Source organism: Fistularia commersonii, chromosome 34 (assembly GCF_037954325.1).
Source record: "Fistularia commersonii isolate RoL2024-O1a breed Wild chromosome 34, RoL_Fcom_v1.0, whole genome shotgun sequence".
NCBI classification, from domain to species: Eukaryota; Metazoa; Chordata; class Actinopteri; order Syngnathiformes; family Fistulariidae; genus Fistularia; species Fistularia commersonii.
The window spans coordinates 4,544,690-4,567,764 of record NC_141317.1 but is presented as its reverse complement, the minus strand read 5'-3'; the positions used below and the strand labels follow the sequence as shown (position 1 = coordinate 4,567,764).

The 23,075-nt window shown below is 42.2% G+C and overlaps 3 protein-coding genes across 8 annotated transcripts in view; 1 reads left to right on the top strand and 2 right to left on the bottom strand.

Moving 5' to 3' along the window:
- The window catches only part of wnk3 (WNK lysine deficient protein kinase 3), a 40,343-nt gene extending 32,484 nt beyond the window's left edge, over positions 1–7,859 (bottom strand). For all 5 annotated transcript variants that reach the window (XM_086141635.1, XM_086141638.1, XM_086141639.1 and 2 more), the window contains exon 1: positions 7,230–7,859. The gene's annotated coding sequence lies outside the window, so the exon portion shown is untranslated. The remainder of the gene's footprint in view (positions 1–7,229) is intronic.
- Positions 7,860–9,981: 2,122 nt separating this feature from the next.
- On the bottom strand, positions 9,982–16,490 carry fam3a (FAM3 metabolism regulating signaling molecule A). Its single transcript, XM_086141942.1, has 10 exons — positions 16,161–16,490; positions 14,256–14,287; positions 14,054–14,161; positions 13,817–13,840; positions 13,574–13,700; positions 13,183–13,241; positions 13,033–13,083; positions 12,864–12,948; positions 11,909–12,035; positions 9,982–11,130 (listed from the first exon to the last, which is right to left on the bottom strand). The coding sequence occupies exons 2-10, from the start codon at positions 14,266–14,268 to the stop codon at positions 11,032–11,034; spliced, it is 693 nt and encodes a 230-aa protein (XP_085998068.1). The 5' UTR covers positions 14,269–14,287; positions 16,161–16,490; the 3' UTR covers positions 9,982–11,031.
- Positions 16,491–16,743: 253 nt separating this feature from the next.
- Positions 16,744–21,890, top strand: idh3g (isocitrate dehydrogenase (NAD(+)) 3 non-catalytic subunit gamma). Of its 2 annotated transcripts, none has more exons than XM_086141947.1 (13): positions 16,744–16,830; positions 17,067–17,114; positions 17,413–17,427; positions 18,489–18,586; positions 18,676–18,791; positions 18,908–18,968; positions 19,047–19,179; positions 19,715–19,848; positions 19,937–20,039; positions 20,122–20,268; positions 20,363–20,457; positions 20,561–20,621; positions 21,003–21,890. In XM_086141947.1, the coding sequence occupies exons 1-13, from the start codon at positions 16,750–16,752 to the stop codon at positions 21,102–21,104; spliced, it is 1,194 nt and encodes a 397-aa protein (XP_085998073.1). In that variant the 5' UTR covers positions 16,744–16,749; the 3' UTR covers positions 21,105–21,890. The 2 variants fall into 2 exon arrangements, with proteins under 2 accessions (XP_085998073.1, XP_085998072.1); XM_086141946.1 differs by having other exon boundaries at positions 17,410–17,427.
- The last annotated feature ends 1,185 nt before the right edge of the window (positions 21,891–23,075 follow it).

The following is a 23,075-nucleotide window of genomic DNA, read 5'->3' as shown; positions in this document are numbered from 1 at the left end:
AACACCATCATTGGAGAACCAGGATGGTGATGACAAAGCAGCGGGATGTTCATTGAAATGAATAAAATGCTAAAACCACAGGAAGTGATTCGTTTGCTGCATCTTATTACGGCAACCAAGCCAGACTTTACCTCGGCGAGTAAAAGAACACCCTATGTAGAGAGAAACCTGTCTTAAAGAGTTATACGGGGCGATTGGGAATTCCTCCATATTTTGCAAAAATGCATCCAGCCACCAGATGGGGGTTTAGTTTTTTGAAAATAAATATCATCAAATTACACTACAGAAATTACCTCCTTTTTTTTTTTTTTTTTTAAGTAAAGCGGCCTATGGTAGTGATGATTACAGGTGGGGAGAGAAATACAGCGACCACAAACACGCCTGTATCTTGTGAGAATATTGCAGAATTAATAACGCGATGCAGTGATTAAGTAGGCTTAGTCTTTTCGACAAAAGCATTATCGTTCATCCCATTTTTTTTTTTTTTCATTAACTGCATGATTGATCAAAAATCACATTTGGTTTTATCAGTCATCCGGAGCGTGTTCATCACTCATATTGTAACAAGTCTTGTTCAGCCACTCTATTAGACACGTGAAAGCTGCAGTTTGGCGTACGTGATCTCGAGCATTAAATATAGATGATGAACTATGGACTGGTTCAATGTGAATAATTCATTTGATTCGGTTGGATTTTTGAATTGTACGGCAAGCGCGCACGGAAACGCTACTCACGAGTGCGATAATCGCAAGCGTTGAATCAGCTCATGGAATCACTGTTTGACATAAGGTTACCTTTTACGTGACAATATCCCCCACATGTTGCAACTCCTTCACTACCCCCTATGTGGGTTTGTTTGTGTTTGTCTGTGAAGCCGCTGAGTATTATTCTTATGATGTCTTTATCTTAATTGCCCTCTCCATCTGTCCCTTGGTGTAATATCTGCTCAAATGTGTTGGCCTACACCGAACCTGGCAACGGCCAGTATCACAAAATACTTGGAAGTATATAGATAAACGCCAGACAGGTTAGACATTATATTTGCAGTTAATCAAATTTTATAACCTAAGGAAAGAACCTAAGCTCGTGGATATTGACAAGAGCGGCACTGTAAAAAAAAAAGTAGACGACCGCTGTTTAATGGTGCAGTAAAAAAAAAAAAAAAAAAAAAAAAAAGCACAGTCCAGCTCAAGGTATTTACTTATTTTGCATATTAGTTTACAGCTGAGCACGTATTACATTACAGCTAAATGTGTGGGTCTGTCGGGGGGCACTAGGCCATTTCATGCCCCTATCTCGGGTTCCAGCACAGGAACACATGCAGTCGTGTCTTTGGCCCTTCAGGAGTGCTCTTCATTTCCAGACAGGCCCAGTCAAAGTCACAGCGGCAAGTCTGGACTTTTTCTTTAGTTTTAATGAGCAAAGCCCACTGTGATCACCAGGAGCTTGTCTTGTGGCTCACCAGAGCCATTATCTCTTTTATTGAGCGGTCATTAACACTCACATCAAACCCGTTGCCTCTCCAAACTCAAAGCGAAGGAGTCCGACGTGCAATGTCAGGAGCTGTCAGTCAAATTAAATTCACAATAGGTTGATATTAGACCAACTGCTGGGACGCTCCCGATGAAGAAGAGCAAATTCAAGTTTCGCAACATTCCTAAGGCACAGATGCATGTTTTCAGACCGTACAAACCACACACCCACATACAGAATGGCAACCAGAGAAAGACTGGAATTCCAACCAATCAACAAGCGTGTCAGTAGTATATTTACTTATTGCGATATTGGCTATTTGCACGAAGTAGTCTTCAATTGACGCCTATGACTTGATGCAACTTAAAATAATTTCAATCACACATTGTTCAAGTTGTAAGTATCATAACAGTTTTTTCATGATTATTAAGTGCACATCGGGAAATAGTGAAAAGACCCCTGGGTTTTTGCTTCAGATGTCAGATGACCGGACAACTCTGTTTAAATGCATCTTGCACCAAAAACATGCATATTTACTCTTTTGCTGGACCAATATTTTCTTTTAGACCGATGCCAATATTTATTTCCGAAATGGAAAAAAAAAAAAAAATCAATAATAAACAATATGACAGACAATGTGGCTAATTTAAAGCCAAAATGAAAAAAGACCTACATAGGCTGTGGAGACTTTTTGCGACATTGGACAGGCACTTCAGAACAAATACCTTAACTCAAGAGTACCATAATAACCGGACTCTAAGCCGCTACTTTTTTCACACGCTTTGAACACTGCGGCTTAAACAACGATGCGGCTAATTTATGGACTTTTTGGGGCTAACGAGCTCAACGCCGCCAAAACATTTAGCCTCGTCACATCAGACCAATGAAATGACCGTGAAATTCTGAGGCTGTTCGATTCCGACACGTAAGATGACGACTTTGATGGTTTTAGTGCACAAGAAGGAGACCAAGGTAGCGATCAGCCGGAGTAGGACACAGCAGGGATAAAAAAATGGATGGATGGACTTTTCCTTGTGTTATTTATTATTAATCTTTTTCATCAGCCGTGTTGCAGGCAATGGAAAAAAAAAACATTCCCAGTCCGTATTTGTTGATGTCACTAATATGTATTTCATTTGACGTTAAAAAAAATATCTCATGTTACGACGTGGACACCTGCAGTTAATAGACAAGTGCAGCCAAAGCGCTTTACAGATTTATGTGAAATAAACGGTCAACAGTCTCAAGCCACCAACAACTCATTTGCTGGGAAACATTCTCAAGTAAAGCGAAATAGCTTTACTGTCTGAATTCCCTGAAAAATTCAAGTAAAGAAAAGGAAAAGAGAGCGATCCGAAAGCTATAAGGCACGTTGTTCTGTATTTCACAAACTTGTAAATGACAGCAATAAATGACAAGTACATACAGTGACTGTCTGATTAGCTAGTATGTGATGGAAAAAGCAATTGGTCTAAAATTACAAGCACATTGGTACCCATATGATAAGAGTAGGCCCAAATATCCATCAGGAAAACCTATTTGTGGATATTGACCTGACCTATTTTCATTTGTTCATAAAAATGAACATCGGGGGTATCTGTGTTGCGTATGAGAGACCGGCCGGACACTTCATACATGTCAACCGCACCGGCGTTAAAATGGTCGGAGGGAAAACGGCGTGCACTATGAGGCCGAAGAGGTAAAGACTAACAGGATATGGGAAACATAAAGGCAGAAAACAACAGGCTATAAAGACAGGGAAGTTGCCCTTTAAACAGGAGCTTATTCGCCTATGTCCCCAGGGCAAGGAGTTCCCATGTAAGCCACATACCGGACAGAGTTATCACAGTACATCAAACACGTTCAACCCCATCACTTTTTTCTCACACCCACCCACTCTCCCTTCCAGATACACACATGGATGTATATGTATATGTAGATATAAGGGCCACAGCAACATCCAAGAACAAACTCTGAGCTCCAATCCCTGGGCCCCTTTATCCTTTTAATCCATCTTTGATACCCAAACAAAACCAGTCGCACAGATACACACGTGAAATGCAAAACTCTCACTTGCATCCAAACCTCACGTGCCTTTTCAGTGGAAGAATGCCGAAAGGAATTTCCTGACAGCGGCCAAATGACCAAGCAACTGCGCATGTGGGCAACTGTGGTAAAATTAAAAAAAAAAAAAAAAAAGTTGAAGATAACCGTCGACATCTCGCCTCATGACTCAGCCCTGTCGTGTACGTCCATTTTAAATGTCGCTATTATTGTCTCTTCATTTTTTCCTCCGGTAAGAGGGTGGGGTGGAGGGGGGTTCATGAGAACTTCACATCTGATGTGCTGCACTCTTCCTGCCCTCCGGGCTTTGGCGAGGCTCCGGCGTGGGGTGGCGGGGGAACACCTGCAGCTGCCCTAATCGTTTTTGAAATGTGCAGCGAAAATCATTGTGACACCTTTTGCTTCATGACTTTCGGAGATGCGATTTTCTATTGTGTCCCGCAAATCCTGCCGGTGATCACGTTTGTTTTTCGCCGAATTTTAATAACCGTTGGAGGCCCGATTCCACTCGGACAAAGTCGGGCGAAAGAGCGGGCCCGCGAGTGCAACATCTTCTGCACAAACAAACAAATCAGGAATCTCTCCTGTAATTTTTTTTTTTTTTTTTTTTTTTTTTTGGAATCCCTTACACGCATTAATCCCCCTGAAACCAAAATGCTGCTGGAAAATTAGGCAGGCAGACAAAGGAAGAGCCAGGGGACTGTGTGTGCAGGGACATGTAGATGAAAAGAGAGAATAAAAAGTGGCGAGGGGGACAGGAAGGGATTGTAGTTGGAGGGAGAGAGCGGGCGGCAGAGTTTGAAACGGGAGAGAGAGAAAGAGAGAGAGAAAGAGAGAGAAGGAGAGATGCAGTGAGGGGGCCGGCTGGTAGAAGGGGTGGGAAAAATGTGTGTGTGAATAAGAACAAGAGAGAGAGATAAAGAGAGGGGGGTGGCACAGACAAAAAGAGGGCTGGGGGGATTTTGCCTGATAAAATATGTGCCAATGTTTGTGTGAATGAAAGCAGTGACTATAGCTAAATTTCTGCCAGAACAAAAGCAGCTACAGTTGTGCGAGAGGAGAGGGGAGGAGAGGAGGGGGGGGGGATAGGGGAAAGGATGGAAGGGAGGAGAGGTAAAGAAAAGGGGGGAGAGGAAAGAAGAGGAGGAATGCTTTTAGAGCTTGGATAACAGAAGAGGTGGTTTCATTAGCATGGGAATAGTTTCCAGTGGTGTGGCCAGTGTCACTTTGAGACAGGGAGGAGTTTTGTTGTTTTATTTTCTATTTCGGACCTGTTGCGTCCCATTAATACACTCCCGCACATTCCACAATGCAGAGTATGAACTTTAGTGATATTGCGACACGTTCTAACTCCCAAGCCTGCGTCTTAAACCGACGCATTGGACGCTTCTTCTCGCCATTTTTTGACAAAACCTGGAGAAGCGGCTATTTCGTGCGGCGGCAGTGGAGGAACGCGATTTCTCATTTCAAACAGAAACACGTGGAAGATGCAAAAATCTGCTTTAGATATTGATACTGATGTTGATGCAGACATGACGCGCCACGATTTGTCAAAAAATGACAGGAAAGGGAAAATTCTCTGTTCGATACTCATGTCAATTCAGTTAAAAGTGAAGTTGTCAAATATAAAAAAAAACAAAACAAAGTAAAACCATTCCACCCATCATCTTTTGCACTTATCTTGTTTTTTTTTTTTTTGGTCATCAGTCAAATTTATGGAAGAAAAACAGCTGTGAGGCTTCTTGAAACCCAGAAAAGTAACAGATACGGGTTAAAAAAAAAAAAAAAAAAAAATGTATCCTTGGGTTCATGGAAACAACAATGCATTTGAGCCTCTTCTGACCAATTCCAAAAATATCAGTCATTTGAAAACATTGGTGATGAGGGCCTGAAGAAAAGACCATAAAGCACCTTAACGCTGTCTGAGCTGACTGACGACACATTTCTGGTATTTTTCCGGTTGTCTGTGAACCCAAGCCCAAATGCAAAACATATTAAGACACAAAAACATATGCAAAACTCGAATCTAAGCACCCCTTTCCCCCTATTTTCAGCCTACTGGCTGAGCGACAGGCCCCGTTGGCCCCGGCGGTCCCTGCAGCTCCGTGGCGCCAGGTAAAAAAACCAAGGCGATGTTTGCTCCGCGAGCAAAGAACGCTCCGCCATGCCATCCGTTACCCCAGGTGACACGACTGTGAGTGGCAGGTGTAAAGCTTCAAAAAGCTCACTTTATCTGCACTGTTGTCAACGCTGTAGTTGTGCGGCACATTTTGTGCCCCTCACAATGGAGGGGACGCGGATTCTACAAACGGACATTTATTTCCATCAACTCAAAGAAGGAAAAAAGGTGTGCCCGGCGTTTGTTTGCGGCGTGACGCTTCTCTGATCATCCCTGCAGCATTTTCAAATCTGACGACGAAATATCAAACACCGGCGGCGACGAAAATTCAAACAAACACACACGCACACACATCGGTTGTTCTCGTCACATTAGGGGCAAAACTCCGGGGCTGAAAACACAACAAGGACTTTTGTCCGATCCAGGTCAAGCATGGGGGAGAGTGAGAGTGTAGGTAGCACACACAGCATACTGTTCAGAGACAGAGAGTGAGGGAAAGAGAAGAGAGTGTGTGTGCGTTATCTAACCACCCCTCTCTGTTCCCTGTTTCCCCTCGGCGCGCAGAACCATCCTTCAGTAAGGAACCCTTCTGATCCAGGTGAGAGAGAGAGAGAGAGAGAGCGATGGAGAGAGGATCCTTAATAAGCCAGTGATGCACCAGGATTACATGCTATTAACGTGGCTTACACCTCCCGTGCTCATATCAACAAAGGGAGCCTCTCTTACGGCCAGAAATGCTCCCTGAACTCTTATGGATGTCATTAATGTGTGGATTCCAGCAGCTCTGCAGCCTCTTTCCTGACTGCCTGCCTTTTCTAGAGGAGTGTGTGTGTGTGTGTTGGGGGGGGGCTTCCCATCACAGTGTCTCCCAGAGGACCTGTCGGATGTAATATTTGGAATAAATATTGATTATACATGAGAGAGAGGGGGGTGGGTTGAGAAAGATGGAGGGGGTGAAGGGGGTCCATAACACACACATGAAACACACTCCGGGGAGCCATGGGATGCTGGCAACTTCCGCGAGGACCACCGGTTGGCTCAGGAGGGAGAGGGGAGGAGGGGGTTAAAAAAATGCAGTCTATTCCGCGTTATTTAGTCTCCGGACTAACACATAGAGCTCCGGCGTGCGCGTACGAGCGCAGCCATTGGCCCGCCGGTTCGCTCAGCTGACTTGACTCCGGCGACAGAGAGAAACACAAAATACGATCACCGAGCACGACAGCGGCAGTGACCGTGTGCGTGTGTGTGCATGTGTGCGTGCGTGTGTGTGTGTGTGTTTGTGTGTGTGTGACACTGCCACGAATCAAAATCCCTAAAACCTTCTGGCCTTTAATGGCCGGAGCAAATCATCCTAATGATGCGTCCGACGGCCTGCATTGGGTCTGGACCCAACCTGCCTGCTTGTTTGTCATTTATTTATCCATTTTAGACACATTTACGACTATTTTCTATTTTATTTAGAATTTCCCCGTGTCTCTCTAACACATAATTAACAGACACGGAACGTGCTCGTCAACTCTTCCATAGGTCGTCACAGGATCGACTTATTTGCAATGAAATGAACGTTACTTACCCGAACGCAACATCGCGTCCCGTCGCTCCTGCGTTGCATTTATTTAGAAAAAAATATACAAAAATAATAATAATAAAAGAGAAACCAAAACGAGCTGCCGGGAACTCGGTGTAATTTCACAAGGGGGGGTGTTTATATCACCCACCGCTATTTACAAACGTCGCTGTGTGTGCGGAGGGGGGAGGATTTACAATTTCGCTCCCCCTTGTTTACAGCCCGGTGAGAAATAACAAAGAATAATAAATGTACAAAAAAAAATATTCTTTACAAAACGCGCGTCCGTGCTCGTCTTCACGTCATCCGCGGTGCTTAGAAAAAATCCCCCCCTCCGGCGGAGTCGTCGAAATTCTCCGCACTTGGTCGACGAGCTCCGGCGTCGAGACGCGTCTCGCCGGCGGTTCAGCAGGTTTCCCGTTCGGCCTGTCAGCTCCCGCTCGTCCCGCACGGCCGTCCCCGCACGACTCCGAGTCACATCAGTCCATTATGTACAGAATATACAACGCACGACTCTAGCGGCCTTTCGCTGGTTCTCGCGTGTACTGAGCGCGCCGCCTGCCCGCGTTCACTTGCCACAGGGCTCGTCATCATCATCATCATCATCATCATCATCATCCCGAGCGTGAACAAAAAGCGTGCAATGTGTCGCTTCCGCCGCTAGGGGGCGCCAGAGCGACGTGTTGACGCTGCCGCCTCTGTAACCTGACTGGAATGGTGCGTTCGCGGTTCGCGTGGCGCTCGGGAAAAAATAATAAGCCCCACGCAACCGCTTTTCACTCAGGTAGGATTGTGTTTCTTAAAAGAAATAAATCAATAAATAAATAAAATAAAAAATAAAAAAAAAATAAAAAGATTGTGTTTCTTTTGCTACCTTCATTGGGCAATTATTTTGGCTGGTGGGCCACATTTCTTATTTAATTTTTATGCGTGGGCCAAATTGTTATCATGAACAAAATGAAATTTGCAATTTAAATATTGAAATATTATATTAGTGGTCATTTAAATGTAACAACATTATTTTGTATGTGATCATCCATACAAAATGAAACAAAAGGAAAAAATAAGGATCTTTTTAAAATTCAAATTCATTGAAAATAAATACTTTATTTAAAATACTTCGATGGCCCGGATGAAAAGGCAAAACGGGCCCAATGTGGCCCACGGGCTGTAAAATGCTCAGGTCTGCTCTAGCTTATCCTATGAACATCACATTCCCACACTAATATTACAACCCTCTAGAGGCGTGTAACAAATGAAACTTTACTTCTCCGTGGGTGCAACATCAAGTGGATCACATCTTGAGCCGTGAATGCACCGCACATAAAACAAGCTGCACTGTGGATCTCATCTCAGGGAATGATAGGATGAATCATTTTTTATGCAAGAAAAAAAGGAAAAAAAAGAGAAAAAAACAAACCTTGACTTTGAACGCACCACAAGGCTAGACAGGTTGAGTCCACACGAGTAATTTGAATAATTGGTACAACAATACCAACTGCGGAGGAAGTGCTCTATATATCTCAACGCAACAATAACGTCATGGATTGGTCGCTGCAGATTTTTTTGATTATCTGTGATCCTCCAGAGAACAAGATGTTCTGTCACAGATCTGAGAGGTTCACTGCTTGTCTCCTTGTTCAAGACTCTGACATGTTCACAGTGAATGTAACGCTCCAAACTGAAATTACCCGGTGCAACTTTGACTTTTGTCACCATCTAGCGAGATTTCTTTATCAGTGTCTTGAGGAAAGTGAAATATTTAACTGTTTAACGCGTTTTCCTCACTTTATCTATGAGTTGTTATCACTAACTTCTCTCCCACGGCAGTATCGCCTCCCATAAGGACGACAACATCATCCTACGGTTTACGGACGATGCCGTAGCGATCGGACGCATCAGCGGCACACACCAAATGGCCTACAGGACGGAGGTGGCCAGTCTGGTGTTACTGATATGAAGATAACAACCTCACCCTGCACAAAGTCAAGATAAAGGAGATGATAGTTCACATGAGGGAGGAGAGGAAACCTCCTCAGCCACTGCTCATCCAAGAGCTTGAAGTAGAGGTTGAGGAGTTTCCACATCAGTGAGGATTTCACCTGTTACGCTCAACACCAAAAAATCAAGAAGGCGCAGCAGCGGCTTTTCTGCCTTATGAAGAAATTTGGCTTGGATCCTTGGATCCTCAGCAACTTCTGCAGCTGCAAAGTTGAGAGCATAGCAAGCCGATTTAGACCTCTACCCTCGGGCTGAAGGGGAGGACCGAAGAACTTTCTATCCCACTGCCATCAGACTCTCTCCCCACTGACTGGAGCTGGCGGTCATGGTCTACCTCTGAACTATCAGCTGTTCACACCTCAACTTGCACTTTTCCAATTTGCACATATTTAATTTGCACTCATTTGTGCCGTCGCACAAGTGGTCAAACAGCCAAGAACTGTCTCTCATGGAATATTCATGTGCTCCCTGCACAAGACACCGCCGTGTTAAATTGCAAAGTTTACATTTCTACTGCATCTCTAGCACACTGCCCTTGTTTGTGCTGTTATGTATTCAAATATATGATTTTCCAACACAGCGAGCGCTTCCACCTCACAGCAAGGAGGATCCTGGTTGGATTTCCAAAAGGGGGAAATGCATCTGATAATTAGCACTTTGACTCTTGGAAATGACACCTTGTAATGTTTCGCATAGAGATCGTGTCACTTGAGGTAAGGTGTTCGGATCACTAAAATCTAAAATAGGCCTCTAACCGTACATATCAAATAATTTTATTTCAAAACGTCACACATTTCAAACATGAAGTCTGTCAGAAAACACGGAAAATACATTCAACCTTTAAAAAAAAAAAAAGGTAATGAACACAACGACGATAGAGGTTACGTTTTAGACCACGGGAGAGTACGTTTATCTGCAGGCGTGAGATGTTAAAACCTTTACGATGAACATACGATTTACTGGGCAGTGATTTTAAAGTTGATAACGGTATCAAATAAATAGCTTCACCAAATGTAAACGTCACAGGCCAAATTTGTCAAACTGTCTATATAAAAGCTGCTGTGCATCAAGTTCTAGGAAAAGACACCAACAACAATGGCAGGCGATATACTGGATTATCATAGAATTGATATATATTTTACAGAAATTAAATATATTAAGTTAGTTAAATATAAGGTCTGAGTCTTAGTACAACAGGTAAATTGGAGTACTTCTCTTTCTCATGCTGAGATAATGTACCTTTCCTTTTGTCTTTGAATGAAACTGTAAGATGCCTTTTGCCTGCAGGACACTGGATGCAGCACAAGTACTCATTTCTTAAAAAATACCCTGCCACGTACTTGCCGAGAGGATTTATGCGAAACCCGATGGCGGCTCCGTAAGGTCTACCCCAGTCATGCTCATTCACTTGGTATTCTTCTGGTCAGTCGTCTGATCATGCAACACTTGGAGTGGGAAGAATTCTCTTGCATTCACACGAACATGTTCCTTGTTTGCTTTGCTCAGAAATGGTTTACAAGGCTAAATTTATCCTATAAAAAAAAAATCCAATAAAAAAAAAAAAAAAAAAAATCACTAGAAGTTCCAGCTCTTTAAGGAGTATCAAGTCCAAACTCGATCTTTGCAGACAACTTGTGCCTTTGTGCCTTCCCCATGGATAAGGGAAAACGGATGCATTATTTATGGTCCATAGCCACAATGGTCTCATCCATCAGTTCCTTGGCTTTCTAAAAGTCAATCGAGCCACTTCAGCTTCTTCTGCTGCTACCGCAGGTGTCAGTGTGTTCCCGAGGAGGACTTGGGAAAATTAAGCCTCCAGCGGGGGCCGCAGGGGAATACAACCATCCATTTCCAGAGACTCGGGCCAACCTTCGTACTTGTTGCTGCTTTTACTGTTCTTCATACGCTGATGGGAATAACCACAGGCACATGTCAACAAGACGCGAGGGATGAGCCCATGACATAGGTCCTATTTTGATATGAGACGACACACAGCTGCAATCACACGGCTATTTCAAAATGTAGAGGAAACTGAGCTTGGATATTAAAATTGCACTTTACTGCCTTCGGCCCGACAGCTGTCTTGTGTGCGGGACATAATACTGGACAATCACAGGGATATTTTAATATAAATGCTAATAGTTTTTTTAAATTCAGACATATAGCAAAGTGACGAGATGTTTGTTGAACTCCATTTGCAAAAATTTGTATAAATGCATTTCCTACGCATTTATACGCATGCATTTGCGTAAGAGAAATCGGGAAACCGAACTAGACAAATAAAGGTTTGTGCTCTTTTTTTTTTTTTACCAAAGTAACAGCTTATGAATATCTTGTTGATGTTCTGCTAATTTGCTGTTCACTTCCATGGGATTTCGACCCCATTTTGAGCTAATGGCTCATTTGCGAATTTCTTGGTACTTGTAACTCCTAATTTCTTACAATCATAATTTCTGTATTGTAAAAGACACTTTTTAATCCTTTTTTTTCCCCATTACCTTGAAAACTATTAGAATGTTGCAAAAACAAATCCAAACAAAAAAACAAAAAGAGACCATTTGCTGGACAATGCCTATTTTTTGTCATGTATACAACATCTGCAGTCAACCGCAGCGTAAGGAGTGTCTGTATGACATCATAGGAACAGATGAATTCTTCTACTATTACTAAGAGTCATAAAGTACCTGCTCAAACGGGCTCTTGTTCTCGATGCCCTTGGCTCCAACAAACACCCAGCTGTCTCGAAACGCCAGGTCCTTCACCACCGTGCTGCCGAGCTCCTCAAAGAGTCGCCGGGCCTCAACATTCAACCTGTCGCAAGATGCGGGATTAGCAAAGTGGTTGTCTTTCCTCACGGAGCTCTCATTGGTTAAAACATAAGTCTAAAAGCAACAGTTTATGCTAAAGCTGTAACAAGTTGCTGGGGCAGAAACTAACATGCAGTGTCAACACAACACCGATACTCAAACATTGAACAACCTGACATTTTATGCAAAAATGGTTTGGGGAGGTGAGTAAGGGATGCATTACTACGCTCGCTCTTTTTCTCTACCGATGCCATCAAGCAGTTATGGAATAAACTGCTTTGAAACAAATTGTATAAATTATCAGAGGGAGATGGACAACAATGTGAGAAATGCACTTCCATGTGAAGGCTATCAGCCCATCATTTCAGTTTTATCCCAATCCAACATGAAAATGTTGAGGACAGACCGTTTTATTGCGATTCAAAGTTCAAGCCACTACATCTTTAAAGCGGGACTTTATAGATGTTTGTGTATTGAAGCACTTTTCGGTAAAATCAGGCGGAAAAGTGTTGTGAAATTATTTATAGCGGGGAACTGGGAATAACAGCGCGTATATCTGTGGACCCTAATACCTAGAGAATTATACTGTTTTGCTAAATCACACAGTCTACGGTACAAGACTGGTTGGATATGAGAAGATTTCTGATCTTTGACCGAGCTACTCTCTCAGCAACAGGACTATATTTTATAAATTCTATAAGCGAGCATCCATCTTTCACATGAAAATACTAATGCCCTGAGCAGACTTGACTCTGTGCGTTAGTTGGAAGAGCATCTAATAGGGGAAAACAAGATGTTGGACTGCATCCCACGACATATTGTGGATTCTTACTTTGTAGCTGGATCATCAAAGGAGGCAACAAACACAAGCGTTCCCTCATGGAGCGGACGCAGAAACTTCAACAGGTGGGAAACATCTGGATACAAGCATCAAATGGAGAACTGGGAGTCATCACATGTTTTGCATTTGACATATATGCCATACATCAGACTTTTATTACCTCCTGCCCACATATCAAAGGTCTTTGTCTCTAAAAGGTCTCCTGTAACTCCTGGGGTGAAGACAGACAGAAAAAAAAGATCATGTAGATGTTTAAACGACGCATTTTAAGAGGGACGTCACATTTTACTTGAGCATGCATTAAACGTACCGTTCACCAAAGCTACGTTCAACCCTCTGCCGACATTGTTCTTCACGCTGCTCACTAACCTGTAAGACAAAAATAATGGGAAGAAATAAGCGATGCCGTTTGTTTGTCTGCTTCACGAAACATGACGACGGGTATTTGGTGAGAACAGAAACACAAAGGGATCAAAACTCAAGGAAAATACAAGGGCATCGGTGACAGACTAAGAGTACTTGCATTCAACTTCCAAGATGGAGGGCCTGGTTATGACAGCACAAGGAAAAGAAGAGTAATGTAAAGCAGACAAGAAAAAACAAATTGGAAAAAAAGAGAATGGTGGCGAGACGGAGGAGGGGGATAAAAAGAAAAACAAAGCAACAGGTAAACAGAGTAAATAGTAGAGACTGAAACTCACATTTTATCCTCCACACAGATTTTGGGCCCAATGACATTGGCGGCACCAGACACCAATCGAAAAGCCAAATGTTTTGGGGGACAGGGAGCCGAGAGACCACATTTATACCTACGGGGTCGTGTTTCGACTAAAACAGAGGACATCAGCAATTGGTAATGAGGAACATAATGAATAGGCCACTTTGTGAAAATGATACTTAAAGGGTAAGAACAACACAATGTTGTAGATACTCTTTCTTCTTACCGGGTGTCGGTTCCACACTCGCACCTGAAAAACGAACGAATATTCACACTCAAATCATCACACACAAGGAATTCTCTAACTATTTCAGGTACAAACCCTTAATCGAGGGCATCTGAATGATAATTTTCTAAAATATAACAAGGTAACGAGGAACTCTGACAATTAAGCACCCGGGACGAAGAGCTCATCCGATATTTCATTTTCTTTACTCGACATTTTCAGGGGTATTTCTCTTACTGCTGAAAAACTGCCGCACGGATGAACCACTTTCCCCTCCGAACAAGGTATTTGCTAGCAGCCAGGTGACTCCAACTAACAGCAGCAGGGCCAAGGCTCGCAAGGGGACTGCCGAGAGAAACAGGACAGACAAGTTAAGGCAAAATTCTCAAAAATTCCGCTGGGACCAATGTTACTGAAGGGGAAGAAGATAAAAACCAACCTGTAAGTCTCATTGTTTGGTTACTTGCGGACCTGGAAGAAAGAAAAAAAGAGATAGAAATGAAAACGGGGGGAAATATTCCTCAGCGGAGACTAACCGTACCGTAACACCACCTGTCAGTTGTACTTGCAACAGGTGTGGCATCATTCCACCAGAAAGCGGAAATAAAACAAAATCCTCCGCTTAGTCATTTTCTCCCTCACCACTTCTACTGCACAGGCAGAAATGTTAAGATAACAACATAACCTTGTTTATATCTAAAAAATCAGATAAATGAATGAAACATCCAAGGGTGAGAGCAGCGGGGATGAAAACAATTTAACAACAATTATATAATCAATCATAATATACAAATGAAATACTTGGAAATTTTTGAAAATTGTTTTTTGATGTCATCATAATATGTGATATATTATTTTTGACTTTCTAGATATTTTCAGCATAACAGCTCACTGAATTCTTGATGACTTTAGGACATTTCTTTCTAGACCTTTTGAATATGAATGCTCTCTTTGGATGACAAATGAGCACATTCATTTTTGCTCATAAAAATGCCACATTCCTGTGGTTAATTAATAAACCGGTGCAATTGATGCCAAGGAACCTGTTGGATCAGTCAACCTGTTGTGAACATTTGAGCGCATTGCACTGGCGGGATAAAATGTGGTAGTGCCTCGCTCATCTAATCATTTTCAGAATTGCGCAACATTTCACTTAGTGAATAGTAATCTAATAGTATCGTACATTAAAAATTGAAGGTAGCTTTTTGGAGGCACTGTCCCCTGTAACCATTTATGGGCAATCATGTCTGTGATTGCTAAAGAAATATTTTTTCTAGGATTTTCCTTAACTGGGCATCAACCTGGATGTATCGCATTGACAGCCTTGATGACGACTCATCAAAATCAGCTACAATCCTGTCTACCACATGCTCACTTCATCATGTGATGCACCACATCGCCCCTGACACACTGGATTGGCTTTGGCTGCACTGCCGAGGGTCATTTCCCACTGTTGGCTCTCATCAGAAGCTTTTCTAGCGTGTTGAGCGCGCTGAATTTCTCGCGGCGGCCATCAATGCAAGAAATCACTCTGATCGGCTGATAAAACATAATGATTCTCTGCACAAATGGCAAAAAGCGGTCATCTTCGCATACGTCATCACTATTTCATCTGATAATGTCGGACAACTGCGGTAGTTTTTATCACTGCATCAGATGTAATTCTCCATTCGTGCATGGCATCACCTAGAAATTATGTTTACTATTTGCGGTCTGTGGGCTAAGGTTTTTTGCTTTTTGAAAGCAGAATATCACAACAATGCATTTCACCTGCCAGTTATCTCATGGGTGCAGGGGACACATCAGGATCACCTGGAAAATGTGTTGAAGTGCAACATTTCTGTGCAGTTAATGCAAAAAAGTTACCAATGAACAGAAAAAGAGGAAGGCTTACAACCTATGGGTAAAAAAAAGAAGTGAAACTGGTTAATTTACCCAAAATAAATCACCATATGCTACCCTGCATATCTAGTGCTTACATATTGAATATAGTCCCTTGAGCAACGTTAACCACAGCTATTAGAACACAAAGTACTGCACAAAGAGGAGGCAAAAAACATTTCATTATGCATATTTTGTTTCTCATTTTAAGTATAGGGGAGAAGGTTTGTGCAGTGTTTAATAGAGCCACCCCAAATGAGAAATGTTTCATTCTAACTTCTGTGTTATTCAATCGGGAACAGAAATACTTTTTTATTTTCTCGTGTCCCTGAGGACTGTTGCCATCTATCCATCTAAGATGGCCCTGGCTTGCAGGAGCATCGCGGTGACAGAGCAACGAAGCGCAAACCATCAAACGGTATTATTTGTGCTCACTTTCAGAATAAGACATTTCAGAGTATACCTCCCGTGTCCAGGCTTGAGGTGGGAGCTGCTGTTTCTTGTCTCCCTTTCTGGGACGAAACGAACGGCGGCAAAGTCAGAAGAGCTGTTGCTCTTGCGATCCGGGACTTTTGACTACTTTTTGTGCTGGCTCTTCATGAGTCCGCCTCGCTGCTCGCTGGATGTCAGCTTTCAGGTTAATTATTGGAACATGGAGGCTCGGGGAACACGTTGACATTTATAGTGAGACAATCGTTTCACGCTGGTTTCGACAAGCATGGATAAGGGAGTGATGGACGCATCAGGTTTGTCAAGTCCGTCTTCCGGAAATATTGCCAACCCCCACTTCGGGAGCACTGAGTCTGCGCGGAGATGATCATGTGACCATATAAAAATGATTTTTTTTTTTTTTTTTTTTAAAATTGTCAAATACTATGTTTTCACCCAAATTACCTAAAAGATGGAGGCACAGAAAATGAATATGGATAATAATTAAATAGAATAAAAACACACGTATCACAATAGTAATTGCAAAAAAATAGCAAAAAATAAATATATAAATTTACAAACGTTAAGGAGAGCGCCCCCCTCTTCCCTGATTTACTTTCAACATGGCGGCCCGCAGCGCCTTCCTCTCCGTGTCCAATATCATCAGTCCCCGTTGGGGCGGACAGTTGGGAAAAACACTCAAAGTAAGACAAATGAAATAAGCATGTCATGGCACTTTGAAATCTTTTGTCCGCTTGGTAAAGCGAAGTTAATTTCCTTTTTCTGCCACACACACAAGGTCAAACGAGAAAAGCAGTATTGACTAGCACGCTAGCTGGCATCTCCCATACACCCATCTGTAGATGTTCCACCTCTGTCTAACTGTAACAATTTTGAAATTCATTTTAACTTTTGTGTTCTTTTAATTTGAATTCTTTAGGTGTTTGGAACAACGGTGACAAGTCACAGGAATAAAGCTTCGATCAGTGTGAGTATCGTCACTGGCTTTGTGAATAATTGTGTCCTTACGCATTAGTCTCGCATTATTTACATCGACTTACATAGACTGTGTTAGATATGCCGTCAAACTTCTTTATCTTATTTATTTTCTTTCCGTGATTTTTGGGTTAAAGCTGACAGGGCATCTTTCATACCACTTTTTCCAGTGTCTTGTAGTTAGAGATTTTTTCTAAATTACTTTTTCCCATATGTTGTCAGTTTGGATGTAACATTTTCTTCTGCTGTCGCCCTGACTTTTGTCTCTTTCCTTTCCTGGCCATCAGAAGAGGGGAGAAATCATTGTAAGTACCGGACACCAACATGGGCGTAAACTTATTACAAAAAAAAAATCACATTAGTCATAATTTAAGGACATTTATTTTACAGTTTCCTGTACTGTGCCAGATAAAAGCAGAAAAAAAATCTCACTTGCATTCCCTCAATGAACTTGCGGTGACAAGAATAAAGTTGAATTTTCTGCATTTGCAAGGACAGTATTTTTCTCTTAGTACACAAGTTTCAGTAATTATAAAGATAACCAAAATTGTAGGTTCGTTCCTTTCTGCAAATGGAAACATTGGAATGGACAGGTGCCAGGTAGAAATAGTTACAGTGCAAGCAGCTCAAAGAGCTGAATCTCAAGATTCAATGATTGAGCAGATAGAACTCAGATTACTCAGATGCAGAGATTAGCGCACAGTCTGAAATAATCATTACTGCAGAAAAGATCCCAGTGTACTATACCGTATCCATTGGTGGATTTTTTTTGCCACATGTGATGAATGAATGAATGGACAGTGAACCACAAGAATACTTAATGACTTCCATACATATCAACTGTTTTGTCAGTATTTTATCTTTGTTATGGAAATTTAAATTTGAATAATATTCCTTCTCAGTTTCATCCTTTGTTCCTGGACTTCTCAGTGCTTTCTAGTTAGTTGCATGGAAAACTGACATGTAAAATGCTCAAAACTTTAACATATACACACCATATATCTCTTGATGGACATTTTAAATAGGAATGCAGAAACCCTTAGTGATGTATGTGATTTTTTTTTTTTTTATTTAATGATTTACTCACTAGGGATTGTAAAATAACTTTTCAGCATGTAATTAAATTAAGATTACACCAGATAACTTTAAAATGTGATAGGAACTACATAACTGGCAAAATCATTGAGGTATCAAAATAGTTCTTTAATTGAATCAATATGAAGACAAATGGAGAGGAATGTTTTGTAGATCAAGATATAATTGATGTACCATAACAAATGATGCAATTAGATGACATATTTGGAAGTTACAGACATTGCATTAGCAATTCTTATCATGTATATCATTAAAAATACCCTATTCCCAGCCACCTCCGGCTAAGTATGGAGGAAGACACACTGTGACCCTCATACCTGGAGATGGGATTGGTCCAGAGCTCCTCAACCATGTCAGAGAAGTTTTCAGGTTGGTTCCACAGTTTCTTGCTTAGTATTTCTGGCCAAAGATAAAACAGAACAGGCCGCCTTACTTTGAGGTTTGTTGCCATTCCATAGGTTCAGCTGCGTACCCGTGGACTTTGAGGTGGTGCATGTCAACTCTGCCTTGGAGACAGAGGATGATATCAGTAACGCTATCACTGCCATTCGTCGTAATGGAGTTGCCCTCAAAGGTACGTCCAGCCCTTTTTATTTCCATGTCACAAATCCAGGATGAATTGACAAACTTGTTTTTAAATCGACCTCGACTTTATTACTCAGCTGTGACAATGCTTTACTGTCGTGATAGGCAACATAGAAACCAAACATACCCTGCCTCCGTCTGTCAAGTCCAGAAATAATGTCCTCCGGTAAGTTTGAGGGAATCAATGACCACCATCACTGCTCTTCCTCAGGGGAAAGTTCTCATTCCACTTATGTCTCGGCAGCACCAGCTTGGACCTGTATGCGAACGTGATGCACTGTCAGTCACTCCCTGGAGTTCAGACTCGACACAAGAACATTGACATCATAATCATCAGGGAGAACACAGAGGGGGAGTACAGCAGTCTGGAGCACGAGGTCAGAAGAAATGACGACAGTGATTTAAGTCTGTTTGTCTACTTCTGATAAAGGTCTCTGGGGTCTATGTTGTTGTCCACTCGTACTCATTTTCACTGTACTTTTGTTTTTTTAAGCAGATATTTTAATTCACTCCAAACACTCAGAATAGATATCAAGTGGTCATCACCTGTCTGTCCACTTGCAATCCAGTCGGTTATTTGGAATTGACTCCCCTGTAATAAAACAAATCAGCATTACATGTAGTCGAAAATTGTGTAACCTGCCAAACGAGACAGGCCTCGCGAATAATCGTCTGCTGCCCTGGTAAAATTCATATTTGACTTCTTCCTTTTCGCATTTGCTCCTTCTGAATCTTTACATTTTTTGAGAATGCACTGAGAAGAGCTTATCAGTTACCGCAAAAGCATCCAGATACACTTTGGCTTGCTTCTTGACTCATTCTCTGTCTTATCTAGCCTTCCATGCTCTTAAGATTTAGCATCATTAATTTTTCCTTAATTATTCATAACCTCCTCTCTCTCCCATCTTTAAGAGTGTGTCAGGTGTTGTGGAATCCCTGAAAATCATCACCAGGAACAATTCTCTCCGGATCGCTGACTATGCCTTCAAACTGGCCAGGGAGAAAGGACGGCGCAGGGTCACGGCCGTTCACAAGGCTAACATCATGTGAGCCGCTCTGTTGCGAGTGTATCGTCTGAGTGCGATGCTCTACATCCAGTTAATGAGTGCTTCATGCGTTGCCTGTGGCCGACAGGAAACTAGGGGATGGCCTGTTCCTTCAGTGCTGCCGAGAAGTGGCCTCGGGATACCCCGACATCACGTTCGACAGCATGATCGTGGATAACACCACCATGCAGGTGAAGGCCGATTAAAATAGTAAAGCGTCGAAAGTAATGCCGTAAAAGTAAGTTTTATTTATTGGCCGTATGTTGTTTTTAGCTCGTGTCGAAGCCGCAGCAGTTCGATGTGATGGTGATGCCCAATCTTTATGGTAACGTGGTGAGCAATGTGTGCGCTGGCCTCGTGGGAGGGCCTGGCCTCGTGCCTGGTGCCAATTACGGCCGTGACTACGCGGTTTTTGAAACGGTTAGTGTTCAGCAACCCGTGATGAGAAGTTTGACTGCAAGATAATTACTATCTCAGATTTAGTCTGTAACTTGCCCCCACCCTTTATTTCCAGGCCACGAGGAACACGGGCAAAAGTATCGCGGACAGGAACATCGCTAACCCCACAGCAATGCTGCTAGCCAGCTGCATGATGCTGGATCATCTAAAGTAAGTTCTTGACGTGGAAAAGTTTTTCAGTACGTTCCCTCCCCTCCTGTTTCTACCCAAGATGGAAATCCTTTGACTGTGCTGGTCTTTTGTTCGCCTCTAGGCTTTATGATTATGCAAGCTCGATACGGAGTGCAATCCTCACCACAATGAATGAAACCAGGGTGAGTCTTCTTATGAGCATAACCCCCGTCTTCCTCACCATAATCGTTGTTGTAAAACTCAGAAATCATTGTGTTCTTATAGAACATCCAGGCTATAAGATATTTTTGCATTGCTCTGCACGGTTTTCATTTTGTCCTTGATTTGCTCATCATCCAAGACAGCTAATTATCGGGGGTTTTGAAAGCTTTCTGTAAGCTGGTGTGATTTTAATTTAATGTTCCCTCAGCAGGAAACGGTTTGCAAAAGTAGACAACACCCACACTAATGTGGCATGTGACTGGGTACCGACATCAAAATGCTTCATTTCCATGGCGCGTGGTGCAGTTTAACCAAACGCCGTCTATCGTTCATCGTGCTTGTCATCCTTTCTGTAATTGCAGTTGCACACGGCTGATATCGGAGGTCAGGGTACCACGTCTGAGGTGGTGCAGTCCATTATGAGAATCATCCAGAGTAAAGGTCAGCTCACTGCTGAGATGTAAACCACCGCTGGGGGCGACGCACGGCAAACAGTCTGCGGGAGAGCTAATGTGCGTGTCTACCGGGTACGGATGAAAAGTTCGAGTGAGGATATCCATGCATGTCTTACTGTTGACATTTTCTTTGTCTTTTTTTTCTTCCATACATCTCAGTGGCCTGTTCTTTGTACCAAATGTGCTTGTTAAAATGATAAGGTTGAGCTTATGGCTCAGTCTTTTGGTTGTTACTTGATAAAAATAGCTGAAAGGATGGGTACACTATGTTAACACCATGTAAAAATCCAAATACTGTTCCAATAAGTTTGGACAACCAAAAAGGCCTCTCACTCTATGTAATTCACCAAACACACATGAGGACAGAAGTGTATAGATGCCTAAAATAGGGCATTTACCTGATCAGCATCTAAAAGTTGTTTTACTCAGTGGAGATGTTTATAGTATTTCAGAACTAGAATTAACCAATTTTAATTGAAGTGGAATTGTATTCCACTTTAACTTAAATATAATGTTACTGTGCTGTGTTCCATCTGTTCACGTCAGATTAGCACTTCTTTAGAACCACTGACTTTGTGACTTATCATGAATCAAATAACTGTCGTACATGCTGTGCACGTGCCATGTTAATGCTGTTATTGAAGTCATCAAATCACATGGATACTCGGTTGTCGGGGAAAAAAAAAATCTTACGCCGGCAGACTTCCTTTAGCCGAATATAAAAAAGATTGGGTTTGGCTGGGTATGTAATCTGTATAACGTAAATGATATCAATAAAGAAAAGGCTCCCTTTTATTATTGTTGTTGTTGTCGTTACTTATATAATTTTCATTGTATGAAAAAGTCAGTGCTCAAGGTGTATTGTAGATTTGTCAAAATCGTAAACCTGCAGAGATTTTGTGAAATGTCAAAAAGTGTTGATCAATCAACTGTAAAAAATCATCACATCACACCTAGACATTTTTTCTAAATGATCCAATCTGATCACAGATGTAATCTAGGACGACTTTCAAATTTGCTGTAAAATGTCTCATAAATCTCGCAGCCCGTAAGCATCTTGGTTACCTCAGACTTAAACTGCCCAGTTTTAGATTTTCACCACTAGAGAGCAACACTTCTCCGGAATCTGCCTGTTATCGGAGTGCACTGAGCCCCCGTCGCATGCATGTGTGCTTCATCACGCAGTCACACTCGGAGAACTGTACACAAGATTTGCAATAGTCACTGTGGATCGCCACGTGTGCGGGTGTGCTTTAGATTCCGGAGAACGGGGATGCAAGAATCCTTGGCAAACACGTTCTTCCAAATAATTGAGATCATTCTTGTTCTATTAAATTAATTTCTAGGAATCGGTCCCCCTGGCCTGAGCTCGCTCGCTTCTCAGGCTTACATGACAGATCTTGGCCGTGTTCTTGGTCGAAAATATCTCAGTATAGCATAAAGTAAAACTGCGTGTCGCAATTTCCCCTGGTCGGACCAAACTATATCGTTTTTTTTAAATAGTCTGATCACGCTGACGTATGTGACTGTGGAGAGAACATGGCCTTCTGAGCCAGCAGAGATAGGCAGGAGCAAATAGATGTCATAATGCCGCCACGCTGTACTCTGACTTCAGTGATATTTAACACAAAACCATTCATATGTATAATTGAATATGGATTTTTTTTTCATCATGATTAAAGTGTGGTCCTTGGCGTCTTCCAATTGGCTGTCTATAACCTTTAATTCTCTGCATCTATGACAGTTATTGCATCTGTGGAGACAATAAGTTGGCTTTTCCGTTTATTTCACTTGGACACATCATTTCTTGTTATTTCTCTGTAAGAGGTTCCCCCACTTTGGGTCAGCTTTTTCTCATCGTCCCCCCCTCACCTCCCAGAGTTTACCTCACATCACTTCTTATCACATGCAGCTAAAAAGTCTTTCCCATGTCACGTCTCACCTCGCCTGATCCCGTCTCCAGAGGTCTGTCTCCTCTGA

Bases quoted from the DNA above. Each gene is read 5' to 3' on its own strand.
- fam3a (XM_086141942.1), bottom strand. The intron at 13,841-14,053 runs GTAAGAGAAATA...TTCGTTTTTCAG, and splicing joins CGTGCGGCAGTTTTTCAGCA to GTGCGAGTGTGGAACCGACA. The intron at 13,242-13,573 runs GTGAGTTTCAGT...TTTGTCTTACAG, and splicing joins ATCTGTGTGGAGGATAAAAT to GTTAGTGAGCAGCGTGAAGA.
- idh3g (XM_086141946.1), top strand. From the start codon at position 16,750: ATGGCGGCCCGCAGCGCCTTCCTCTCCGTGTCCAATATCATCAGTCCC. The intron at 20,269-20,362 runs GTTAGTGTTCAG...CTTTATTTCCAG, and splicing joins ACTACGCGGTTTTTGAAACG to GCCACGAGGAACACGGGCAA. The intron at 20,622-21,002 runs GTGAGTCTTCTT...CTGTAATTGCAG, and splicing joins CCACAATGAATGAAACCAGG to TTGCACACGGCTGATATCGG.